This window comes from Taeniopygia guttata, chromosome Z, assembly GCF_048771995.1.
Source record: "Taeniopygia guttata chromosome Z, bTaeGut7.mat, whole genome shotgun sequence".
Lineage (NCBI taxonomy): Eukaryota > Metazoa > Chordata > Aves > Passeriformes > Estrildidae > Taeniopygia > Taeniopygia guttata.
Genome location: NC_133063.1, coordinates 50,020,946 through 50,047,594, shown reverse-complemented (window position 1 = coordinate 50,047,594; position 26,649 = coordinate 50,020,946). Strand labels below are relative to the sequence as shown.

General features: G+C 45.7%; 1 protein-coding gene across 2 annotated transcripts; it reads left to right on the top strand.

Moving 5' to 3' along the window:
- The first annotated feature begins 2,773 nt into the window (after positions 1–2,773).
- GDNF (glial cell derived neurotrophic factor) lies at positions 2,774–22,709 on the top strand. 2 transcript variants are annotated; one of them, XM_004177145.5, is made up of 3 exons: positions 2,774–3,668; positions 4,910–5,008; positions 19,795–22,709. In XM_004177145.5, the coding sequence occupies exons 2-3, from the start codon at positions 4,936–4,938 to the stop codon at positions 20,277–20,279; spliced, it is 558 nt and encodes a 185-aa protein (XP_004177193.1). In that variant the 5' UTR covers positions 2,774–3,668; positions 4,910–4,935; the 3' UTR covers positions 20,280–22,709. The 2 variants fall into 2 exon arrangements, with proteins under 2 accessions (XP_004177193.1, XP_002192645.2); XM_002192609.6 differs by having other exon boundaries at positions 4,910–5,107.
- Positions 22,710–26,649: the final 3,940 nt, after the last annotated feature.

The following is a 26,649-nucleotide window of genomic DNA, read 5'->3' as shown; positions in this document are numbered from 1 at the left end:
TAGCAAGGAAAAATAAACTCCTGCAGTATTATAGATGGACAATCTCTGTGTTGGCTTCATTACCTTCTGTTATTTCAAGAAAATTAGTGGCTTTGCACTGACAAAACCCATGCAAAAGAATAATGTGTTGAGCTCACTTTGTCCAATATGTGCAGTAAAGTTTTAGTTAATGATCTTCCACTTAAAACACTAGGATTCTGTATCACCATAAACATGTAACCAAGGCATTTGTTTCAGTATGCCTAAGTCCCCAAATTTTAATGGAGGCACCATGTTGTATCTATTCCTCTGCTCTGCTCAGGGTGGGAGCCAGGAAAAGCTTTTGGTGCACACAGCACTCAGTGCATGCTGTACTTCCATCCATCACCCATCTCACAACTACACGTAAATAATTTTGTGACAGAGGTAGCACAACCTGAACAGTATCGCTGAGCCAAACGCAGCACTGCTTCTTGTAACACCTTCTCCTGTCCCCATCTGGTGTGCACACATATATAAACAGATGCATTTATCAGATGCCTGTGTCTTTATTGTACAGATACCATATACCCTTTTCAATCTGTTTCTTTTCAACAGATGGTTCTGTCATTGTCCCATTTGCTGCCTGCAAAGAGGCTGTACTTCAGGAACTTTTATTCCAGGTACCTATCACTAGACTGTCTGTAGTGAAAAAAAGTTAATATTAGTTTTAAGCGAACATTTACATTTATGTATAATACTATTTAATATTTCTAATGTAGATAACTTTGGGGATTATTTTATTCTACTATACTAAGAAGAAATCTCTTCAAATGGCACAGATAGGGAAAAAAATACCCTGAAGTTAAAAAAAAAAAAACTAATTCTTTCAAATATTATTTCTGAGTCACAAATCTGTTGCTCCTGCAGATACAGGGACATGGTCCCAAGAAAGGCTGACCACTTCATCACCTCATTTATTGGAAGATAGTTGTGAAATTTCCCCAGTAGATAGACAACTGCAGTGATGGAAAATCCATGCTGCTGAAAGGGCTTCACAAGAAATTTCATTTTTGTCTCTCTGTCTTGTCATCTGATAGAAATTTAGAAGATGCCTTCTTCAAAAATATTTGTCCTGGCAGCCCATCCAAACAACATCCAGCAGACCCCTCCAAATTTCCAATAAACATCTCAAAAACCTTCACTAGTTCCCTAGAGGTCACAGGGATTGATTCTCATTCCCATTCTATGTAGTGAGTAGACTATGACCCCCTCTACTCTGCCACAGCCCTGGCCTGAGGTCTCCTTCACAATTAAGAGCTTGGAGGATTATGTACATTGCAGACATGGAGAGCAAGCAAGTGTTGTTGACGTGCACACACTTTGCTCTGGAGTCCAAACTCACAGTCCTCACCCTATTCCCTAGCCAAGGACGGCAGGAAGGGTGCAAGTGGATGGGCTGCGCACGAAGCCTAGGGTATGCAGCAGTAGCTGGTCCCACTTGCCTCCTGCATCCTCACCCTGGAGGACCTGGGACTTACAAGGGGAAATGGGAAGAGGGACAGGGAAAGTCGCATACAGCCGACGAGGTGCCGCAGGCGGCTGGGCAAGGTCGGGAATAGAATGCCCACGGTGCCGCTGACGGTGGCAGCGTCCGGACGCGGCTCGGCGCCCCTTTTCACCCTTTCTCCGCCCTGCCGGACCGCCCCTCGCCCGGGGGTGAGCTGTGGCCGCCGTCGCTGCATCAGGCAGCCAGGCCCGCGGGGTTCGGGACAGGCAGCGGTCACCGAAGGGACAGCCTGAGGGCTGCTGCTTCCCGGGAGAGACGAGCCCGGTGCGCACACGTACGAATGCACAACCGTAACCACACACATACGCACACCTGGGGTGGAGGGCATACGAAACAAACCCTCGGCCAGGTGTCAGCTTCGGGGGCAGCCTGGCCCGGCCATGCCCAGCGCGGGTCCCTCCGTCCCGCAGCTCCCGTGCTCGGCGCTGTGCCGGCGCGGGGGCTCCAGGACCGACCTGGTCTCCTGGGGGTTTCGCTTCTCCATCCCATATCCGAGTGCCTTCCCCCCACAAAATAAAATACCCAGAAGCAAAGACTATTTTAAAAGAGAAGCCGCGCGAGGCGGAGGCAGCGGTCTCCGGACCGCCCGCACAAACGCTGCGCTGCCCAGCCGCCCGCCTGGGCTGCGCGGCGCTAATTCCGCAGCACCGGAGACATGAGGATCTCATACCTCCGGACAACTGCGTGAGTCATAAATACACGGCGCAGGGCTGAAAGTCGACACTGTTTACAGCGACTTTGCCGCGGCCTTCGCCGAGTCAAACCACCACCCCCCGCGCAGGGGCCGGGCTGCGCGGAGGTTCCGCATCCCGCACCCCGCACTGCGGCTTCCGCGGGGAACTCGCGGCGGTGGCGGCACCTGCGGCCGGCGGGGGGCGAGGAGGGGACGGCCTCCTCGCCGCCGCCACCGGCCGTCGGTCGGTCCGTCAGTCCGTCCGTCCGCGCGAGCGGCGCTGGGGAGGGACGCGGTGTTGGGTTACCCCGGCCCGGCCCCGCCGCCGCCGCGGGGCCAGCGGGTGCCGCGGGGCTGCTCCGGCGGCCGCGCAGCCCACGGTATGTCGGGCCGGTGACTTCAGCCGGGAGATATTTGGAGGCTCCGCGGGGTCCGGTGCGGGGGGCCAGCGTGTGTTTGGGTCTGAAAGCGAATCAGCGGAGGGCGCGTCACTGCCAAAGGGCCCTATAAATCCATCTGCGGCGCCGAGTCGCCCTGGCAAAGCCCCCGCGTCCGCACGTCCGGCTCCGCGCTCACTCCGTCCGCGGGTGCGGCGCCCCCCGCGCCTCGGCCAGCCCCGCGCCCCCACCCAGCCCCGCCGGCGCCCGGGGGGCCGGCGCGCCCAGGCCCAGCCGGAGCGGGCGTTCCCGACACCGGCCCAGCTTCCCGCCGCGTTCCCGCTTGGATCTAAGCTTTCGCCTCGACGGGACCCCGCTCTGGAGGAGGAAGCCTCACTGCTGCTGCTGCTACCGGCTCTACAAATCCCAGTGCCAGCCTCTGAGTCTCACAGCAGGCTGAGCGGGGGTGGTTTGATTTTTATTTTTTTAATCGTTTTCACCTTCCTTCCTCCGTTGGGGTGGGGTTTTTCTTGGCATTCTTTTTTTTTTCTCCTTTTTTTTTTTTTTTTTTTCTTTTTCTCCCGCCGTGGTGTGCGTGCCCGAGCGGTGCGGGGGTCCCGGCAGTGCTGGACGAGCTGGCGTTACAGGAGCGCTGATGTCTTCATCTGACTCCCCGCAGTTGTTGATGGAGTGTCTTTCTCAGATTTCCAGGCAGGGTCCCAAGCGCACCACCCAGCGCCATCTCCCGCTGCCAGGCGGCGCCCCCCTCGGCTCGGGCCACTCCCGCCGCTGCTGAGCGCGGCTCCGGGGCCGGGCGGGCAGAGACCCCCGCGGCGCCGCTCCTGCCGCGGGCACAGCACCTGCGGCGGCGGCGGGGGAGGCCGCCGGGGACTGTGCTGCCGGCCTTCGCTGCCTTCACCCAGACCCGCGACCTTACACCCCCTGCTCCATACGAATCCCCCTTCCCCCGTCCTTTGAGCAAAGAGGGTGCCGGCAGTCGGACCTTGACCTGCCCACATGAATCGGCCGGCCGGCCGGTCGACTCCACGGCGTTAATGTCCATCTCGGGTCCGACGAGACCAGCTCAGAGGTGAGGGCGAGGATGGGAGCGCGGGGGAGAGGGCGGGGCGGGCGGACACTCTCCGGGGCGCCCCGCAGCTCCCCGAACGCGACGAGGTGCGAAGGCAGCGGCCGGCGGAGAAAGCGCGCACCGAGCGGCAGCCGCGCCCTAAGCCCGCCGCTGGACCGGGACCTCCGTGGTTCCCTCCCGGCGGGGCTGCTCCTCCCGTGCCGGACACTGCCCTGTGCCGCCGCCTGGGCCAAGCCGAACCGGGTTTGGGGCAGCTGTTACCCCCGGGCGGCGTGCAGAGGGCAGCGGGTACGTGCCGTGGCAGACTTCGGGCAGGGCGGCCGGAGAACGAGGAGAAGAAAAGGAAAAGGGACAAGGGAAGGGAAGGGGAGAAGAGAGAAGAAAGAGGATCGATGAAAAAAAGAGAGAGAGACTGAAAGAAAGACTAGGGGAGGAGAACAATACCAGGAGTGGAAAACGAGAAGGGAAGAGGAAAATTCAAGGGAGATGGAAACAAAAGAGGAAAGAAAAAAATGAAAGTGGAAGCAGAAAAGGGAAGGGAAAAAAGAAAACTTGAAGCAAGGGAAGGGAAATAGGAAGAAAAGAAGAAGACAATAGGGAAAGAGGAAAGAATGGGAAAAAGGAAGAGTGTAAGGGAAAACGGTGGCAAGTGAAGATGAAAGGAAAAAGAAAAGGAGAGTAAAAATTAAGAGGAAAGAGAGGACTGGATAAGGGAAGGGAAATGGTGGAGGGAAGAAGAAATGGAAGGAGATAAAGGAAGAGAAAGAGAGAGAAAGGGAAAGGAAAGTTTGCTTGTAGCACATCAGATCTGCGCAGACCAGCACCCCAGATCAGCCCAGTCCTCCCTGGTCCAGCTTGAGAACAGGTGCTGCCCAGGTGCTCAACAAGCGCAAGGTGACCTGCCTGCCAGTCATCACAGGGACATGGTTACAGTCCCTGTCTCTAGAAACAGACTTCTGGGGCCTCCTTACCTGCCTTCCCCAGAGCAGCTTTCTCAGGCATAAAGGGACTGGAGGCCATCCTGTGCCTCCTTCTCCCACTCCTGGGGACAGCCCACCTCGCTCGCTCTGGCTGCACAAGGAGCAGTTGTTGTTCCATCCAATGTCCTCAGGCCTGTCCTGGGTGAACCAGTGTGATCTGGGGTGCAGGACTGCTTAGCTTTGTCTCAGGGCTGGCACAACTGGTTCAGGACTGGGGGAACATAGCAGATAGGAGCTCACCCTGCCTCTTCTTTCTGCCAGGGACCTGTGTTGGAAGGAGATCTAAGATGAAGTTATGGGATGTTGTGGCTGTCTGCGTGGTGCTGCTCAACACAGTCTCCACCTTGCCCCTGCCCACCGGTAAGACGCCTCCCAAGGGGTCCCCTTCAGTGGTAGAGGGACCTGAAGATGATCTCTCCCCCATCAGCCTGCTGCCTCCCTATGCTGTGCACAGTGACTGTAAGAAACATTCCCCTTTGTAGCAACTGCTGTCTGTCCTGCTAAACTTGCTTCCCTTTGCTCAGGCATCAGGACGAGGAAAGAATCCTCCCATTTTGTGCCCCTTTTTCTCCATAGGCAGTGTCATTGGCTTTGGTCTTGTTTGAGCAGCTCCAAACCTAGTCATTCTCCAAAGCTTGGGGCTGACAATTGCAGTGATGATGCCCCCTGCCTGCTCCAGGCCTGCCTTCCTGGCCGTCTTAGGATCCCTCGGGTTGACAAACATGGGGAGGTGGGTGGTACAAGTTTGTTGTATGCAGAGAAGCCGAGAGGAGGATCTGGTTCATACCCCTCACAGCACATGCACTGAAACTCCTTCTCCACTGCAACAGCCTCCTCTCCCTGCTCGGACCTGCCAATGCAATTATTCTCTGCCTGTAGTGGGCGCAAGTCCTGATGGAGGTTTGGCTCTGTGATGGGAGGCGCCATACACATCCTGGAGTACTGCTGAGCTTCATTAAATCCTCCTTGGATTCTGATCTCAAAATTAGTGTGTCCGCATGGAAATTTACTGAAGAGTAGCTGTGGCACTGTTAGGAGCTTGATGCAGAGAAATCCACATGAGCTAGCTCACATTAAGACAGTTTACAATCCAAATGACAGATCATAATGCCTTGCTAATAATAGGTCCTGTACCTACAATAGCAGATACAGAATTTTCACAGTGGAATGTGAGCATTATGTTAACTCTGGTGGCTTTTTAAAGAGAGAGGTAATATGACTCAGTAAGAAGTGGTAAGATACTCACAAGAATAGTGGAGACACTCATTTAGCAAAGGTGCAGAGGCAGTTTGAAGGTAGTTTCTTTTTTCGTTGCTCATGCCCCTCTCTGTTTAGCTCCTTACAGGATACAGACAGTATCCAGTAATTGGGATTAATTTCTATTTCCTTTTCTGGAGGTATGTCCTTTCCCTGCGCTGTCACAACTCCAGTCACAGGCAGCCACACTGGCTTCTCTGGGAGCAGCCAGGCTAACGCAGTGTGGAGGCACCGAGTTATTTGCTGTGACTTCACTTTGACCCCTCCCAAACACCCATCTCTTCTATACACACACGTTTATGCCCTTCCCTGTTTAGTTGTCTTTCTTCCCTTCTCTTGCTAGTGTTGCCCCCCCTGCTGGAATCTTGCCTAGGCTCCCGCCTCTGCGTGTCCCAGCCTGGGCTCCTGCTGCTCACAGACTGGCAACCCTGACATCCTTTTCAGCCCCTCCACACAGGGAGGTTGGCCAAAAGTGTTTCCTCACAGGGCTACAGCCTGCCAGGATCATGGAGGTATCACACATGGTGATCTTCTTCCCTATGGCAAGCCATGTGGTGGATAAGTGCTGTCCTGCAAAAGACAGTGATCAGCTTTTCAGGCTACTGTGCTGTTACCCTCTGTACAGACTTGCTGAGGTGCTGGTGGCAAGAAGAGCATTAGAGGGAAAGCATCATTAGTCAGGTTGTAGCTCTCAAAGAAGCTTCAGGGTGGGAGAGCATTAATGCTCAATTTTTCCAGAGTGATAGTATTTGTACAATGCCTGCTTTTATCTTGAAACTGCCTTCTGGGAATATGGTTCCTGGTAAGCTGATTCCTTTACAGCAGCTCAAGGGGGTAGGCAGCAGTAGTGATTCTCTCAGTTCCTAGTATCCAAAACTTCTCATCATTGCATCTTCTTTTTTCCTTTCCTGTGGATTGGATAAACAAGAAGCAGGAAGATAACCTGTGTTTTACCTGAGCTATGGTAGTATCAATATTATCTCTGTTTCCAGGATGCAGACATGGGCTTAGACATGCAGAGCTGGGTGAAAGGTTGTTGCCCAAGATAGTAATTTGAGAAAGAGTTGATAGTTTGGTCTCAATTTTTTAAGTCTGTGTATCACTAACAAATGGACCTGGCTGCAAGAGTAAAGGAAGCAGTACTGTTCTTCACATCAGAGATTGAGGAAAACCCAGGGCATTCCTGAGATCTTTGTAGGGCAGCAGTTACCACAGCAATCGAGTCTGAAAGTCAGAAATTCATCTCTATGTGCCAAGTCAGATGAGTCAGAGGAGACCTGCAGAAAGGTGACTAGGGAGAGTCTCTCTGTAAGAGAGCAGTGAAATACTCTGGTGCACTTTTATGCTGTTTGTAGTTGATTTAAAAGTGTGTGGTGTCTGCAAACAGGCTATGAGGCTGACCCTACCCAGGCACATCACTGCCTTCCTGCTGCAGTAGCACTTTGCTCATCACCTCCATCAGTGTCTTTGACATACTTGTTCTCTCCACTGACAATTTGGTGGCATGCACCATTCAGCACAGGAAAGACATAGAAGTAAGTAGACAAGAGGAATCAGTGTCTGCACCATGTAGATTTCCCTTTCCACTTGAAAGTTTCTCTTGCCATTAGAGCCCAATGTGCCACAAGCACAGAGGTGTGCTTGCAGCTCCCTGGCCGTCTGCTGGTGAACCTGCCGTGTATTCACATCCCTGTGGGTACTCTTGGTCAGCTGCTTTGCTAAGGGCTTTTGCAGGAGACAATTCACAAAAGTGGTGGGGGCACCATCATCACCTGTGTTGCCTCATATGCATAGGGCAGTGTGTGGGTCTTTAACAGGACTGGTTGCTGTGTGCATTCAGAGAAGTGCACTGCTGTCCCCTAAAGCAATCCCTTTGCAGGCTGAGTGTACTCATTTTGCTCCAAGGTCCACTGCCCATACTCCAGAGAAATTGTGTCTCCCACACACCACTTGCATCAAGGCTTAGTAGGATTGTGAGATAAAGTCCACCCTTAAGGGCAGACCAAACAGCTTGCTGGAGAACACATCTCTTTCCCAGGCCCTTGACACCTTTTTGTGTTCATGTTTAATGGGATTGCTTTCTCTGCAAGGTACTCTGAGGTCACCTGATGTTACCCCATCCCTTTCAGACTGGCTTGAAACCTCCCTTCATTCCAGGCTCCAGGCAGGGTTCTAACCTCCTGGGCTGATCAGGTGTAAGTGCTGACCTTTACTGTTCAGGGCAGTAATCAGAGATGGCAGAGGGCGCTAGCAATTGCAAACTTCTGCATTTTTAATTGGACTAGAGGCTGGAGTATCCTCCACAAATGCAGTCTATTGGAGATGAATCTGGTTATTTGTAGGTGCTTTGGCATCAATATTCATGGGATAGTTTATTTCACACCCACAAAAAACAGAATATATACAGCATTTGTAACTGTTTGTTTCCCTTATTCTGCAGTTCTCTGGAGGAAGAACACTATTAGCTTAGATACCAAATGCAAGTAGAACAAATATAAACCACATTATTATAAACTAAATACTAAGTCAGCAGCCTCAGAAGCATGACAGTGCAGAGGGAGCCAAACACTTGTTTGCATTATACACAGCTGCCAGTGAATACATCTTGTAACTGCTTGCTGTTGGATGCACATAATCACCATGCATGTGAGGGCTGGAGTGTCGTAAAATCCATTCTATGATATGGGTTCTTTCAATCAAGTGAGAACCTTTACTAAGAACTAGTGGTAAGCAGGTAAAATTAAATTAAACATGTCCTCATGGGATTTTCCCTCATAGTAAAAGGAAAAGATCGATTTTTTTCATCATGGTGTCTGCGCTACTCTAGAGCTACTGCAGTCTCAGGTATACATACTGAATATACTCCAGTGAAGACCACTCTGTTACTTAAGGGAAAAAAGTTCTGAAGTGCAGGATAATAAAGTTATATTCTCATTTTGGGTTATCCTTTGCTGCTTTTTAGGGACCTCAAAAGATTGCCAGTGAAACTATGGATGGTGTTGGATGTTTTTCAGGGGTTTGTTGACAGATAACATGCCTAGACATACTTTTCTTTCATAAGACTTTTCAGTATATTTTAGAAATACCCATGTTCAGGGTTTGCAGATGAGGAGCTTCAAAGCATTCCTTGAAAAGCTGAGGAACTCAGTTGTGTTAAGTATTCATTGGACTGTCACTGAATTCAGTGGAGGAGGCGTTCTTTGTCCACTAGTAGATCCTCTGACTGATAGATTGTAATGTCTTTGTAAATTATACTGTTCCTGTTCCTTTTACTGCAAAAAGTGGTTTTAAAATCATTAAAGTTATGAAGTTTTAAAATCATTAAAGTTATGAAGACTTTGAAAAGCCATTTGGGTCATCAAATCCCACCCTTCCACAACTGCAGATGTTCAGAGGTGAACATCTAATGCATATAGCAAATTTTCATCCCTACCCCAACCACTATATAGAGAGCTATGTAAAACTTGTAGTGCATAGGCCAAACCCTACATAACTACATTTGTTGTGGATTCCCATATTTCTGAGCTAGTAAGTGAATAAGTAGAAATAAACAAGCAATACAGCAAGCATAAACAAGCAGCATAACCATGTGCAGGATCATGAGACATCTAAATAGGCCACTGACATATTAGTGCTGGTAGAGTGGTTAGCACTGCAGAGTGGTCATTTTGTACAAAAACAGCTCGTTTTTTTGATCAAGAAATATCCTTTGGTAAAGAGAACCACAGGAAATATTTCAGTTCTTCTTGGAATTTAAATTGTGATAACAAAGAGAAGAAAGACAAGAGGATAAAAAGTATTTACTTGAGACAGCTGCAAAGAAGATATTAAGATACAAAATATATGTTAGAATATGTTGTAAGATCAAGGACTTAATAAAATTAATTTTGTGAGGTATTTCATGTAGCAGCATTTTTTTTTAAAGAATAAAGCCACTTGTATGACCTAGCCGAAGTTTAGGCTCTATGTATTATACTTGCTTAAACTGAAACCTGCTCGTACATTTCTTTGAAATCTTTGGGACTTTAAATATTTTTGGACAGGAATATTCTTCAAAAAAAGCAAACACTGAAGTCCATGTATTTATTTTCCTGTGTTGTGGCTGGCAGTGTTATAGCAGTATGCCAAAACTTTTCTGGTGGCGAAGCTTTTAGAGGCAAGCTGGTCATATCCCCTTTCAATAACAAAATGGGTACAAACATCTGGACTATCTCTGCTTCCATCCAAAGCATGTGTAATTTCTTTGGCAAAATCAGCCATTATTTAGGAAATTTCTGTAGGTTGGTAGCACCCAGTGTAACAATTAGGAAGGACCTTGCTCTTCTGAGCACACACACACCAGCTCTATCTGACAAAGTGCCAGTCCGCACTCACAGCATGAGCCCTTCTGCAGTGGAGTACATGCACCTGCCCTAGAATCAGGGACTAATTACTGTAGCAATAACAATTTTCAACTAGCAATATTAGAATCTTCCCTATTGTTCCTTTTGTAAACACATTGAACTGCAGCCAGTTGAAAGGCAACAATGAAAGATGGTGTGTTATTTATAGATCAGATCAAATCTGATAGCAGCAGAGATTGCCACAAGAAAAACATCAGCCAAGATTTTGCCTGGACTGCTCTACAGTCTATGGCCACAGGGAAGAGACTGGCTTAGAGTCCTTTTAGGGTCTGTTCTTCCTGCTTTGGTGCATGTCTTTGTTCCTTAGGGATGCTTCTAAAGCCCAGTGGGAGATGCAGCATAAGAGCACAGGCATTCTAGTAATAGCTTATGTTATTGATTTAACCATGATCTTTCCCTTCAGTGAACTGTTATTAAAGAAGGGCTAGGTTACCATAGTGGGGTTTTACTGATGTCATAAGAGAGCTGGGCTGGATCACTTCTGCATCAGGGATGGTGAAGAAAATACCACCAGTATTTCCTCCATTAAAACCTGTGTGCTTGCCTATTAGCTGGCTGCATATGTTCTTGCTAACAAATGTCACAGGTTTCACGTTTCACTCACATACACTTATCCGAGGCTCTCACAGGATTTGAGGTTCTAGCTTAACAAAATATTAGGAGTAAACTTAGGTTTTACTGGGAAGCTGGGTATTTACTCAGCATAGTATGGAAGGGTACCAGAGAGGAGTCAACAGGTATTTGTCTTGTCCAGGTTTGGCTCCTACTTGGTCGGTGGCTTCAGGCAGGGTACTGGAACTTTTTCTATCTTCTTTTACATTCTTTGTGCTGTAACTTCTTCTGATGCAAGGATGCTCTAAGGGTGCTCACCCACCCACCACCCCTTAGGATAAGGTCCTAGTGCAGGTGGGTTCCTGGCAGCATCTGCAGGAGATGCCACAAAATCTCACGTACGACTGCTGCAACGCTGACTGCTCTGTGGTGCTCAGAGCTGGTGATTCAAAGCTCTGTGCCAGAGGCAAGATTGCATCGTCCTGTTGCTTCTCTGCTCCTTGACTGCTGGGTGAGGTGTTCCTCTGCCCACCCCAGAGAGGCCAGAGGTGGGAGTCGGCAGAAGAGGGCAGCCCACCATCGGGCAGGGTCCTGTGAGCAACCTGCCTGGGCTAGGTGAGGAACGAGAAACTCCTGTGAGCAGGTCAGCTCATGACTTCCTCTGCTCCACGCAGTCCATCTGACCTGGCTCTTTCCCCCGGCGCTCAGGGACTTCCCACACTGGCAACAGCTGTGGTGGTCCTATTGTCTCCCCGCTTTCTTTCGCTGTTGAGAATCAGCATTTCTACCTGCAAGAAGGCAAGCAAAGTACAGAAAGGGAGGCACTGCCAAGCATGGCAGAGTGAAAATGCAAAGGATTGTGGATTTGTCATTTATGATGGACACATGGGAAGCTGCAGGGTTAGCTAGTGAGCTACAAACACAGAATTTGACTGCTCCATCAGGAGCAAGAACACCAGGAAGGCCTTTTAGCAGTGTTGCCTCATTGTACCTGGCTGGTGTAAGTGGCCCTAGCATCACCCATTAGGTTATTTAGCACGTGCCTTGATAAGAGACAAATGATACTGCGGAGAGGCTCCATTTCTAAGGGCGCTCTGAGTCTGAGGGGAGCCGCAGCATGGACTGGGAGTGTGGTAATACAGAACTGTATTAAACATTCAAGATTGAGCTGACCCTGGTTTGTTTGGTGCTCTGTTTCCTAATGGATATTGGGAACTAATAGTCATGCCTCAGAGAGGTGGTATTTTAGTTGTTTAAATACCAGAAACATTTCAGCATACTATTTTTAACACCTGCCTTCACTTAGATGTGTTCATATAATACTGTCTTTTTATACCAAATAGTTCATTTTCAATAAAACAAATGTTTTATCCCCACCACAGTTGCTACTTTCTCACTTTGTAAAGCCAAGTGATCGTCACATTAGTATTTTTAACCTGGATAAGGTTACCCTTCCACAAACAAATTTCTCCAAATCTCCCCTAAAATACATCCCTGTGGTATGAGATGGAGGCATTCTGTGTTCAGACAAGCCACATCCACTATAATAAGCACCTGAAAACAGTACTGCAAAGCAAGCAAAATATTTTTTAAAAATTGAATAATGGTTATGAAATAAAGTAATAATTTGATTATGAAGGTCCCAGATTAAAGTACCAGAACTGTTTCTGAAAAGTGGCCACTTAATCCCAATGCAGATCTGGATCTAAATTTTCTAAATATTCCTTACCATTGCAATGAGCTGGACTAAATTCCTAGAACTTTGAAATCATACTTCAGGGTCTGATCCTGTTGTTTGAATTTCTCTAATTGAAAGATTGTGCTTAAGCAAAATAATTAGTTAAGTGTTTGGGCTAATGTTTTGATGTGATAGCTATAAACTGTCACAAATGCAGGCATAAAAACTACAATCTAAAAGCAAGACTTAATTTTATAATGTTTAATATACCTTCTGTGACTTCTGTTACATAACTTTAGCTCAGGGTTTGTAAAGTGCCAAATAATATGGCAGTTTTATGAGGCTGAAAAAAACCAAAAGGAAAACCCACCTATATAAATTATTCTTCTGCAATATACAGCGTTTAAGGTTTTCTTGTATGCCATAAGAGACAGCATGGTTAGAAGAGACTGTAGTTAGTATTTTAAATTCATAACTAGGCATCAAAGGAAGAAACTGGATATTTGTCTCAAAAAATGAAGATCCAAACCATCAGTTTGTGATCAGGTACAAACTGAGGATTGCTTGATTTACCATGCTGGGTTGCTGTTATTGCACATGGGGGACTATTTGGCTTTAAAATGAATCTGTTTATAGGAAAATCAAATTAATAAATTTACAAAATGTAATTGTGGTCACATTTGAATAGACAGAAATAAATTGTCCATTTTTACTTCATGGAGGCTGTTTTTTTGCTAATGGGACACATTTGGTGTGAATATCCATTTAGACCTGTTTCATGTAGAAGTCTATCAGAACACCTTATAATTTATTCTTCTAAGAAGCACAGGGGGCAGATCCCAGTCCTGGTGTCACATGATGTCTCAAATTAAATAAAAATGCAGAAACAGATTCTGGGGGGTTGCAGTGGGGAAGGTGCCCATAGGAAGGCGCATTTCCCTGCACTCCCAAAGCTGAATTCAGGACTGGATTTCTCCAGGGGCTAATGGGGAATGCCATGGCTGTTTGGCTGCAGGATCCTTCACTCATGCGTGCTGCCAGCTCTTCTTGTGCCCAGGGAACAGAGACTGTCTTTGAGGACAGGCAGGTCAAAACTTCAGGTTCCAGAGAGCATCAATGAGGCAGGAATGTCAGTGTACATTACAGAAGGATGTTGCAAACCTAGGAGGCTGGGTTAAAGCTATGATCTGACTGTGCCCTAAGTGTTTAGAAAACAAGCGAAAACAGCAAGCAAATGATGCAAATATTCTTGTGTTTGGTTTTTTTATTTGTTTTTTGGGGGGTTTTTTGTTTGTTTTTTTGTTTTGGGGTTTTTTTGGGGTTTGGTTTTTTTGGTTGGTTGATTGGTTGGTTGGTTGGTTTGGTTTTTAAATTAGTATTTTAAGTGAGTCTCACTCCCTCTGGTGAAAGTGTTCACCAGCTGTGCCCCCAGCCTAATCACTCTGCTAGATTCTTATTTGTATATTTGTATCAGTCTTGTGACATTTCATTCTTTCTTTATTTCTTTGATTTTTTTTTTTCATTTTTCTCATTATGTGAGAAAATCTTCACAGATTAAGAGCCCTTGTTCGGCTGGACAAGGGAGACAGAGAAGGTGCTCAGAGGCACAGTCGCACATGGACTGTCATCAGTACACAGCAATCTTGGTTCTCTGACCCTGGGAAAACTTGTACTCTTGTTGCAGCCATAAGAAAAGGCTCTGCCTGTTCCTGCCTGGGTGGCATGGTAATAAAAGAGGGAGGGAGCATGGAAAGGAGCTGCAGGAGAGTGAGCTGGGCACGGCAGGACACATGTAGTAGATGCAGTTCCCACAAGCCCTGCTGCCTGCCCCAGGCTCCTACTGCAGGAATGCTAGGCAGAGGTGACACATAAACACCTGCACGAGCCTGCACACAGACTGCCTCCAAGAGACTTCTCAGCAAAGTCAGGAAACTGCTCTGAGAATTGTGACATAAAACCCAAACAAAACCTCACCACACCAGTCTATGGCACCTATAAGTGGTGGGGCTCAGCCCATCACACCCAGCCAGTGGGGTCTGTGAGCCTTTCTCCCACACTCTGAACAAGACATACAGAGACTCTGTGTTCCCTAAGGGAGGATTTTACTTTTGAAGGACATGTGTTCCTTTGGGAAACACATGTTTTGAGGTGCATCACATGTGCAAGACAACCTTTGCAAACCTGTATTGAGCACACACTGCTCTGGCTGTCCTGTCCTGTCCTGTCCTGTGTGACTTCCAATTTTTAAATTCTTATTCCTTCACACCGTGGAGCTTGAGATTGGGGACTACTCCTCAGAGATCTTTGCTGCTTTAACGCCATTATCCCAGCAATTTCTGCTGGCACATTACACTGCATTACAGGCATCTGTCATGTGTTTGTTCTCTCAGCTTTTCCAGCAGAAGGCAAGTGTTGTCAGTAAACTAGTTTGTTTTAAAAAATGTGTGTGTGTGTATAATCAGTTATATTTGTGTGTGCATATGTGTAAATGAAGCACACATACACACACATGCAAAATGTGTATCTGCTCCTTGCAGGGGTGTGAAATCCCCCCGGCATACTCTGTCTGTTGCACAATCAAGACAGCACAGTCCATGCTGTGTGAGAGAAGCAAAGATGCCGTGAGACTGTAAATATTTTCTAAACAACATTGCAGACAGAAGGGTAACAAAGTACCCCTCTATCATACAGCTTTATTCAGTGTACAACCATCACTACATGCTCAGGCAGCCCCTATGGGTGTGCTGGTGTTCCTGGCCCACAGCTCTTCTCAGCAATCCCATTGCCCCCAGCAGAACTTTAAAACAATGCAGAGACCAAACAAGTGCTCAGCATGTTATGTGATATCTGTGGTGCAGAGAGGTCTCAAAATCCCTGGAGCACATCTACCAAGTGCCCATCAGGATGAGGACATCCTGCAGTCAGTCTTCTCCACCTTCCCTTCTGTCTTATTAGCATTTTACAGAGTTTAGTCATAGAGGTTATTGCTTATTGATGCATGATGTCTGGTGGTAGCTTCTGCAGCATTTACCTCAAGTGCCTTGTTTCAATCAATCATGCCTGGTGTCAATGCTGATGTTTCCACTGGATTGCTCTGGATCCTATTTCAGCAGTTTCAGGCTCTAGGTCGTCACACCCATGCTTGTTGGACAGCTGAATATCCCTACTGAGTCATGACTGGTACCTCAGCACAGGGCTAAGACAAGTCTCCTTTCACTCCTGGTTGTTAATCTTTCTTCCAGACCCCTGTGACCCATTCCTAGTGGCTGCTTGTAAACACACTGATGACTGATTTATTAAGCAGTAGACAATTAGCTGATTGCAGGGATTAGAGCTATTGCTAAGACTGTTAAATTATGGAAGCAAACCTGGGGTACCTTGGAAGTGCATTGGAAGCTGACAAAAAAACATTGCTGCATTGCTCATGACCAGTTTGGGGCTCCACAGGCAGAGGAGTGTGTTGCTTACAGAAACATGCAAGGTCTCATTGAGTAGCCCAGTACTGCAGCTGCCACTCTGTTGATTTGACGTACCCATGTAGCCTGTACCAGCACATGTAGTTTAGGTGGGCAGAGAGTGACCAGGATCAAGTAGATCTTCACATTTTCTCAATGGGAGCTCTGTGCCCACTGTTTCCACCAGTTTCCTATTACCACCCACAAGCCTTTTGTCTCCTCCAGTGATGTAATCTCCAAATATTGGGTGTCACTGCAGGAGTCTTTCTGGTAGATTTGGATACCTGCATAGGATAGTTTCCAGCTCCCTGGGCTGAAAAGAAAGTCCACAATGGATGAAGGAAATTGGAATTCATCTTACTAATAGTGCTGGCATTCCTCCCAGTGTATCTCCAGAATATATCCTGCTGTTTCAGTAGGGCATGAGCAGAGCAGGAATCCCCAGCGCCATCAGTGTTGGAACACTTCTGGCACAGTTCATGTTCGAGCTTTAATGACATTAGCAGGACCAGTCATTCTGTCAATGACCCCATTTTCTGGGTGCAGCTTGTCTCTGTAAGTAGGACTTCCCTACTTGGATATGCTGTTGGTTTGATTATTTGATCTACATTTTGCCCTACTGCTCACACCTTCTGCAGGGTAGACGGAGCATGTCTGCATCACCAGCATTGCGTGGGGCTCTTAAGTGGCATTTAGTTTCCTCAACCTGAAATATCACAGGCCACTCACAGTGCAGAAAGCTCTCAGTGGCAATGCCTCCCTTGGTGCAGCTGAGGTAGGAATCACACATGAACCAGGATAGATCTCAGCATGCACTTTTAGCAGGAACACAGGCCACCACATGGATCTGCCCTCCTCCTGTCTACTACCCTCCAGAATATAGTTGGCAGAACAGTGCTCGAACCCTGTACCTATGTGATTGGTATTTAGCCAAAATACACTCCTGCCTATAGCACTCTCACAGAGGTAGGTGGTATTTTTGCCCCTCAATTGCAAGCCATTTAATGTGATGTGCCCAGTTGGATTATCTTTTCAGTTAATCCAGTTTTGTCCTTCTTACTCTCACTGTACTGGCAATGTGCCAGGCTTGAGATAAGTGCAGGGCTAAAGGGCTAAAGGTTGCAAACAATAATATCTACATATAAGTTGGCTTTCTCTGTAGCTGTCTCTTGTCCCTTTCCTGATGGTTGATCACTGCATTAATTTTGTTAAGCCCTTGAGCCCTGTATATTTCCCTGCCTTTGTGTTTTGCTCTCCCTATAGCCAAGGTCTCATTGCATTATACAAAGGTACAAAGGTTGTGCTAGAAATACATGAAAGAGGTGTGGGCTGGCGTAGTCACAGTGGTATGAGAGGAGGGCAGTTGAGGTTCAGAGTGGAGAAGGACACTTCTAGAGCCATATCCTCGGGGCTACATCCTTCTCTTATTTGATTATTGACTAAGAAAACTAGTTTCTGTGAAGGAAATCTAGAAACTACTCCGTCCCGAGCAACGAGTGCCTTCTGGCAGCTACTTTCTATCTGTATCTGTTTCAGGGCCAAGTTTGTACTTCAGCAATGGGGGTTATGTACGCTCTACGTGGGTCATCTTTTTTAACTGAGTCTAGAAGGATGTCTAGCCCTTGCTGCTTTAAAGGAACATAGCCTGCCTATTTCCTGGACCTGTTCTTGCTTGGTTGGGCAGTACTTGTACAGAGTAGGCAGACCAAGCTATTCTGCAAAGGAGCTGGTTGCTGCATCCAGTGGGACACATCCATCCAAGCAACCCCTCTCCAGTAGGTATGGCTCACATTTGTGTTTTGATACCTGCTACAGAGATAGAGGAGTGCAGGAAAGGTGCACTTACCACTGGCGTTGCAGGGATATGGGGCCAGGTCCTGCCTTATTCAGGTTCCACCTAGCTGTACAGATAGCAGCCATCCCTCCTTCATGTCTTTGAACATGAACACTGGTCTCTAAGATGGTTGATTTTAGCATGGATAAAACAAAGTGTAATTCACTTCTTTCAGTTCCAAACTCTACAGTTTATAGAGTTTGCCTTCATTATGTGGAAGTACAAGGTTTCCAGCCTCCATTACTCTTTCACCAGTCTAAACTATTTTTCTGGGTCCATCCATCAGAAAATATATATCTCTGATCCTTGATGGAGGGAGGCCTCTAGGATGTGGCCACTTCAGGCAGCAGTCGCTATTCCTGATCATGTGCAGATGCTCTCTGTTTCAGCAGGTTTTTGCACTGGCGGAGTTAGAATTCTGCACCCCCCACCCCCCCCCCACCCCCCCATCTCCTCTGTATTTGGTGCTTCTACTGAGGATATGAGAGTGCACTTTTGCTAGGTAGTGGGGGCAGCCTCATGCCTTCCTGCCTTCTGTTAACAGAGTCCATGCTACTCTGTTTGAGCTGGATACCTGTGCTGCCTGGTCACCCGCTGGGATTCCTGTCTTAGCGTGCTCATTAGGGAAATGTGGAGCTGAGCCTTTGCCTAAGGAACCATTCCAATCTCAGCACCTCACTGAGTGGGAGCTTTTGTGTAGGTACCAGCTCCTGAGCAGGTGCATTGCACTAGATAACATCTCCCAGTATTTCGTGTGCCTGCAATATTTGTAGGGGTATTGGAGATGGATATTCCCATATATGCAAGGTTGGAGTGACGCTGGTGTTACGTGTTGGGTTTTAGGAGTTGCGTACAGAAAGGAGCATTCTCTTAGGACTTACAGGAAAGGAAGAAGTCTTAATTTTTGGGGCAATAAATACAAAAAAAACCCCAATATTGCAGTATAGTTTTAAGATACAGTCATTAATAATGCAATGTAAGGGCATCCACACACAGGATCCTGACAGCCTGACCCTCCGTTAGTTCTCTGTATTCACTAAAGCAGGTAATTTTGAGGGATTTAGTCCATGGGAAGATTAAGGATTTCAAAATGCATTTTTTTTCTAAATCATGATGAAATGGCAAAATTTGGAACCATTTCAGAGCACATTTAATTTCACCCTTCTTGACGAGGTTCATTCTACTAGCATCAAAACATTTCATTGACTTCATTGTACAGTTTACTTGAGTAATTCATCAATGATATACCAAGTAATAAGCTAAATAGAATAAAAATTAAATTTTTGGAAAATGCATTAATAATATTTCACTAAAGAATTAACATAATACTTCTATTCTGACTTATTTCTACTCAGTGTGATCAGACTCTTGTGATACAAAACATTTACATTAAAAATTTTTCAAAAGCTATGAAAATAATTATCCCCTAGAAGCAGTAAAAACCCAGGCATTCATCCAGGAATAATATCTCAGTCTGGTACCCCAGGAAATCCTCCTTCTGTCATGCCCAAAAACCTTATTGACAGGTGGCTTTGGCAATACTAACTGCTGCTGGTGTGGAAAGAAAATAACAACTATAATCAAAAAATTGCTTTAAAAAAACCTCTTCCTGTTGCTTCTTTGCTGGGAAGAGTCTGTGTAACCTCTTTACAGCGGCTTCATCCATATTAACTAATATTCATACCATGACATATTTTTCCTTCCTTCTATTTCAACAAGGCTCATTCAAAATTAAAAGATGTGCTGAAATGCTACCAAGCATCAGGACAGAAATACAAATACATCTCATTTCTCTTTCCTCACATGAGTTTCTGTGATGATCCAAACCATTCCAAATTCTCCTTGATTTCTGAGGGTCCTGGGCATGTGTTCTGAAGCTTGCATGTGCATAATGTTTTTGAGTTGTGAATGGACAAACTTCATGATAACTGATGTGTGACAAAGCCTTTTCTCTCTTTCCCAAACAGCTAATATGCCAGAGGATTATCCAGATCAGTTTGATGAGGTAGTGGACTTTATTCAAGCCACTATTAAAAGACTGAGGAGGTCACCAGATAAACAGACTCCGATTTTTTCTAGGCGGGAGAGAAACCATCAAAATGCAGCCACAAACATAGAGAATTCCAACAAAAAAGGAAGGAGGAATCAAAAAGGCAAAAATCGAGGATGTGTCTTACGAGAAATACACTTAAATGTGACCGACTTAGATTTGGGATATGAAACCAAAGAAGAGCTAATTTTCCGGTATTGCAGTGGATCTTGTGATGCAGCTGAGACCACCTATGATAAAATTTTAAAAAACTTAACCAAAAAGAAAAAACTAGTCACTGACAAAGTGAGGCAAGCCTGTTGCAGACCCATAGCCTTTGATGATGACCTGTCCTTTTTGGATGATAACTTGGTTTACCACATACTGAAAAAACATTCCGCAAAAAGGTGTGGATGCGTCTGATAGTTGCATGTTGAGGCAGCACCAGTTCTCCATTCCTGCTATGCTGCAAAGAGAGGGACCAAGGTTCCCAGGGAAGTGTCTGCTCCAGGTGGAGGAAAAAGGACCAAGAACACAGACTAAGGAGCCATGAGAGCCTGGGGATAAGAAGGCATGCAGCAGAGTAGAAGGATGGAGACTTCTGACGTCCTATGGGGATTTAGATAAAAGCTCAGGTGGAGATGACGATGGATGGATGGATGATGTGCACGCTACCTTTCCTGTTTGACTCAGTCCACCATCAGTGAGACTCAATCCATGAGGAACGTGCTTAAAAACACAACCCTGCCATACCACACTGTGTTGTAGTTATGCCATGATTATACCAAGTTATACCAAGTTATGCCATGATTATACCAGTTATACCAAGAAGCTTAGCTAAGAAGTAGCTTAGGAGTCCCTTACTAATCCCCTGTGCCCTCAGCTGTACTGAAAGACACATTGTGCTACTGCTCATTGGAGGGCAGGTCCTGAGTGCTTAGGACAACTCCTAAGCTATAAGATGACCCTTGTAAGTAAGATGATATTGGGCAAATATCAAAATGACCAGGTTCAAGTTATTATGAAGCAAAACAGTTCTGCTTACTGGCTAAGTTTGATTATTTTCATCTTGTTTTTTTTCAAAATGAGTGTAGGATTTTGTTCTTCTGCTACCTGTGAAAACAAGTTGAGTTTTTAAGCACTTCTTCCTGGTATAGTAAGAGAAATAACAAGCCCAGCCTATACAAAATCTATTTCTTTAGGTTTACAAAGGACTAACGTCACTTGCATATCTACATTTCTGTTTGGTCATTGTGATTAAGAGAGACTACTTGATGCAATGCATCCCTTCAGAGACATAAGTATACAGAAGATATTTATTGAGATTTAAGTTATTTTTATTTATTTCAATTCAGTAATGAGTCTCCTTATTTATTAAAGTGTCTTTCAAAGGTGCCAAAGTAGATGGCACTTGGGGATATAGAGAGACAAAGACGTTGGGAACAACGGTCCATGCGTTTGATTGAAGGTGTTAACTTGAATGCAAAAAATCACTTACTTTACCTTTTTTTCTTTTAAACAAAATCTTGATTATGTTCACAAAAGGTAGTGCTGAAGCCTGCAGCCCTTATTCCTGTCACTAAGTCTTTTGAAAACTACTGCAGTCATGCATGTGCAGGAGCAGCAATGGCTCTGGACAAGTAGGGTTGCACGACTTGGTTCAACATTAGCAATTTGTTAGAAAAACTAATTTTAGTGATATTTTAAATGTAGCCACATTTTTTTTCTCACACTTTATGCCAACTGACCTCATATAACTATTGACAAATGGAAAATAATAACATTTAGCCTTATAATTTCTAGTTATATTTATTTAAGCTTTTCCTTCCATACTTCCATATAGAAGAGGTTAAATCCCTCTTACTAGTTAGCCCTGGATTTAATATAGCCTGCAAGTAAACAGTTGTGTTAAATAACCAGAGTGTTTTGTATAATTTGCTGAAACATTACAGGTTCATACCTGTGCAGCAGAAACAGTCCAAGTTTCCTTAGGAGGAGGGAGGTTGTACAGCAAAGGTGTTTGTATGTGACCGCTAACACAAGTTCTCATTCTGGAGACATTTACCCCAAGAGCAGGAGTGCAGGTCACTAAACATACCTGACAACCAGTGAAGCATCAACTCCCACAAAAGCAACATGAAAAAAAAAAATCCTAGTTGAAAACCATGGCCCAACCTTTTATCTCATGCATGTAATGGCTCTCCATACTCAGCCCTGGTCCCCCTGGGGCACCGCTGAAGAAGGGTCTAGAGGTCAAAAAAGTCCAGAACAGGCATAGAAAGGTGTACCAGGTGTACGGCATGTAATTCATCCCCAACTTCGCCGCTTTCCTGGGCAGAGGGAGGACAGACCTGGAGAGCTAGCTGCAGGGTCTGCTCTCACACTGCCACGGGGACACTATGCCCTCCGTGCTGCTCAGGGGTGGTGACACCACCACACTGGCACAGCGTGGGCACTGAGTGCCTGCCAGGCAGAGGGTCAGCTGCGCTGCAGGGCAGCTGATCAGCGACAGCGCCCAGGGCTGTGCTTTCCCTTGCCCCAGCTGATGAAAACTTGCCTCAAGCATTTTCTGTGCAGCTTGCAGAGGCTGCAACCAAAGCAAATCTCTATGTTCAAAATACAAAAGGGTAAAGTTTGTGATTTTTTTTTGTTTTGGTGGGTTTTTTTGGGGTTTTTTTTTAAGTTTTTAGACCTTACTGAAGACAGGAGTGTGCTTCTCTGGATTTTTTTACTCCACCTGCAATTATATGTCTCAGTCATTTGTGTTAATCAACCAAAGTTCTCTACAGACTTTATTTTTGTACAATATTCATTTTATAACTTTTTACAAAATAAAATTCATTTCTATTGTTATGTGGTTGTTGTTTATGCTTCCCCATCATACAAGTTTCCAAGTCACAGTGTTGCCCAGTTTCCCAGTCTGCATGAGACAATGCATGGAGTGGAGCCTTCCTCTGCTATCCCACCAACATCTTTAATGTGGATCAGAGGTGTCTGTGGCTTCTTAGTGAAACTTAACTGAGTCACTGGAATAACTGACTTGAAAATGCATGGTGAACAGTGACAGTAATCTACACAGAGACAGGCTGCAAGCCTGGAGTTACTGAAGCGTCTCTTGTTCATATGGGGCTGCAGTGTCTTCATGGTGGCCTTGACTATGCATGGCCGTAGTTCCTGCACTCAGAGGAGATGGCATTTTGCTTTGCTAATCCAGGTGTCACATCAGTTGGACTAAATTCCATCTACTTTGACAGGTTTTTTTCCTTCATCTTTAAACAGGAAAATAAAACTGAAGCAATTTTCTTTTCCACCACAATCATGGAACAGATGAGGACAGGTTTTGTGGCTGTGGCCAGCAACATTTGCTCAACTGTTTTGTATTAAGCTTTGCAGTTCCCATCACAGAGCCCATAAATACACACAGGCTTACAGGTTTCAACACCGCACTCTGTACTGCTGCAGAGAGGAAGAGGGCGCGTCTGACAGAGAGCCAGAGTGCAGGAGATCAAACTCTTCTATTGCACAGCTATGGATGTCTTGGTTTCATTTGTGCTGGTGGGGAGCATGCATGCAGCTCTACCCCAGCTGCAGGAATGCACAGCAAAACTCGCAAGCCCGGCTTTTGAAGCACACAATATCAAAGGCATTCCTCCTCACTTGCCACTGCTTCCACTTCTTGCAGCAGGAGCCCATCCATCACATGCAAAAGCCTTCTTTGGTATTACCAGGCTTTGAGCGGGCCATGAAGTAGATGGCAGGAGCAGTGTTGAGTGCATGGAGCTGTTTCACCCTTCTTCCCCAACCTTCCTGGTGATGACAATATTGGAGAGAACAAAAGAGGCTCTGCTACTGCTGCTCCAGGCTTACCACTGCTGGGCTGGCACCTGCAGGCTCCTTTTTGGTTAAAGTGAGCCTTGTAGTAGTTTCCTGGCACCCTTTATGTGTTAAAGCAATTTGAAACCTTGAGCTGGCAAAGTTGTGTAAAAGCTGTTGTGTAAAAGATTTCAAAAAAGGACTTAGATTTTCATTTGTTACTAGGAAGTGCCAGTACTGGGCTAGACATTATGTTGCTGCTTGAGCAGCAGGCATAGCACTACCCTGGATCCCTTCTGGAAGATAAGACATAGCCTAATATAGATAAAATTTTTAAAAGGGAGAGGATGAGGCAAGCACCATAACTGTTTACTCACTGAAAATCAGGATGTTAAAAGTTTTATTACCCAGTATCTTGATATGGTTTTTTTTTTTTTTCTTTTTCAATTTTGTGTTTAATTTTCTGTTAGCATTGTGCTGCCAAACAAGAACGACTAGCTAGAGACTTAGGAGAAACTATGATTGTCTAAGGAAAAGGCAGGTGTTTTGCAAGGAGGGCTTATTTACTGATGCAGCTTGGAAGTCTGTACCTCGGTGAGACCCCTCCAGCAGAAGGGATTGCAGCCGTGTGCTTCCCACAGGCAGGACATCAGGAGAGAAACTGTCATAACAGCAGGTCCTTCTGCCATCTCTCCATCCCTCAGCAGCCTGGTGCTGCTGGTCTCAGTACAAAGAGGATGAAGTAGGCAGAATTGTGTCTGATTTTGGGTTGTTTCACCTCTACCCACAAAAGTGGAGAAAGGACAAAGGCAGCCAGTGCCTCAGTCTGGAGAACCACAGGAGGAAACGAGAAGCAACCTCATTCATTGCAATCTGGATGGCTAACTAAAAATACAGAGGAAAATATCAGGATGAAGAAAACAAATGGAGCTGACACATTGTATAAATAGGTCTTCAAATGTCATGCATGGTAGGAACAAAGATGTTTTGTTTCAAAGCAAGAGACAACTTGAAATGGTTCAGTAATGCACATTGAGAAGTTTGCTTATTTGGAACAGAGCTCTTCTAATGAAAAGGTTAATTGTGTTGCAATGGAAAGGAAAAAAGGCAAAGCAGAGACCAGTCCTGCACTGCTCACCCTAACAAAATTTCCCACTGGCTCAAAGTGAAGATTTTCTATCATAAATATCACAGGACTGAACGACTTACATTCCAATAAATTATACAGTAGGTATATTTATGGGTCAGTAAGAATAGCTAAATAATCCATATATTCCAGCAGCATAAATCCCACTGGCTTTCAGACAAGTTGCAGCAGAAGCCAGTGAGGGAAACATGATGCTCAGGTCAGCCTGATGCAGGGAAGTTTCCTTTGTCAGGGACTGAGCTCCAGTAACCAAGGTCAACACTGAGATGTCTTCACTTGCCATTGGTTTTTTTTGCTGCTGAAACGACAGCATTTTATTCACTTTTTCCCAAAATGTCCACTCACAAGTGAAGTGAAGAAAAAAAACCAATGGGCTTTTGAAGGTGCAAAGGACTGCTGTAATTATCCAAAGAGCTGGTATTTTGTCCACCACTTCTCCAGCCTTTTGACAGCAATTGGTGCTCTGCCACGTGCAGGTTTCCTCCCTCTGCCCCAAACCTTTGCTTTTCTGTCTGCTGGCAGACTTGATGAGGAAAGCTTCCTTCTGTGTCACCTCAGGAAAGGCACAAATATTAGTCCCTGGTCCAGACATTATCCCCAGGTGGTCCTGGCAGGACTAAAGTCACGAACATCCTCACCAGCACTATTCTATCGACTGTTGTGGAGTTACTCCAGCTGCATAGGAGTCTGAATAAGTATATCAAAGCTGGTTATTTTCTCAGCAATATTCACATACAAATAGAAAAACTTTATCCTTGTACAATCCCCCTACTCCTCCTATTTCTGTTTCATAGAATCATAGAATGGTTTGGGTTGGAAGTGACTTGAAAGTGACCACATTTCAACCCTTCTGCCACAGGCAGGGACGCCTCCCACTAGACCACGTTGCTCAGAGCCCCATCCAATCTGGTTTTGAACACTCACAGGGATGGGACATCCCCAGCATCTCTGGGAAGTCTGTTCCAGTGCCTCACCCCCACAGTAAAGAATTTCTTCCTAATATCCAACCTAAGTCTACCATATTTCAGTTTGAAGTCATTCCACCTTTTCCTATCACTACATGCAATCATAAAAAGTCCCTCTTCAGCTTTCATGTAAGTCTTTAGTTGCAGGAAGACTGCTATAAGATTTCCCTCAAGCCTCCTCTTCTCCAGGCTGAACAACCCCAATGGTCTCAGTCTATCCTCAAAGGAGAGGTGCTCCAGCCACCCAATCATCTCATGTTTTGAGATTTCCAGAGCATTAGCACATTTCACTCTGCTCTGATAATGTTGCTAACTCCTCAGGTTTTTTCCCACTGGCACTCACCCACAGTTTTATCTTCCTGGACAGCCTCATGACTGACACATTAATCTCTGGCTTCACACATGCTGTAAACATGTCCCATAATTCTTATTTCAGGTTAATATAATTTCCCTCTGATCCAACAGGCACTTCTTGTTAAATTCAGAATTATTTCTAACAGAAGTTTCTATCTTAAGATGAAATATTTTCTTCTAAAAACTCACAGCTTGGAGATCAGTTTTGAATTGTTGCATTTTGAAAGATACAGACACTCCTTTCTCTTTTTTTGCACAAGGTTAGGCAGGTTCTAGGGGTGAAAGTGACTGTACAGTCAGGGTAGGATGAAGATCTCTCAGCACTCCATTTCTTACAGTGACCTTCAGCTGGGAAAGAAAGGAGCAGAATAAAAAAGCAAACTGGGAGTGGTATTTTCCCTAAGAATCCCATCACAGACCCAACAGTTCACAGTTCAGAACATTCTGAGCCATATGTTTTATTGACGTCCAACAATCTTTGGCATGTCTGTCTTGCTGAGAATGTGCCCAATGT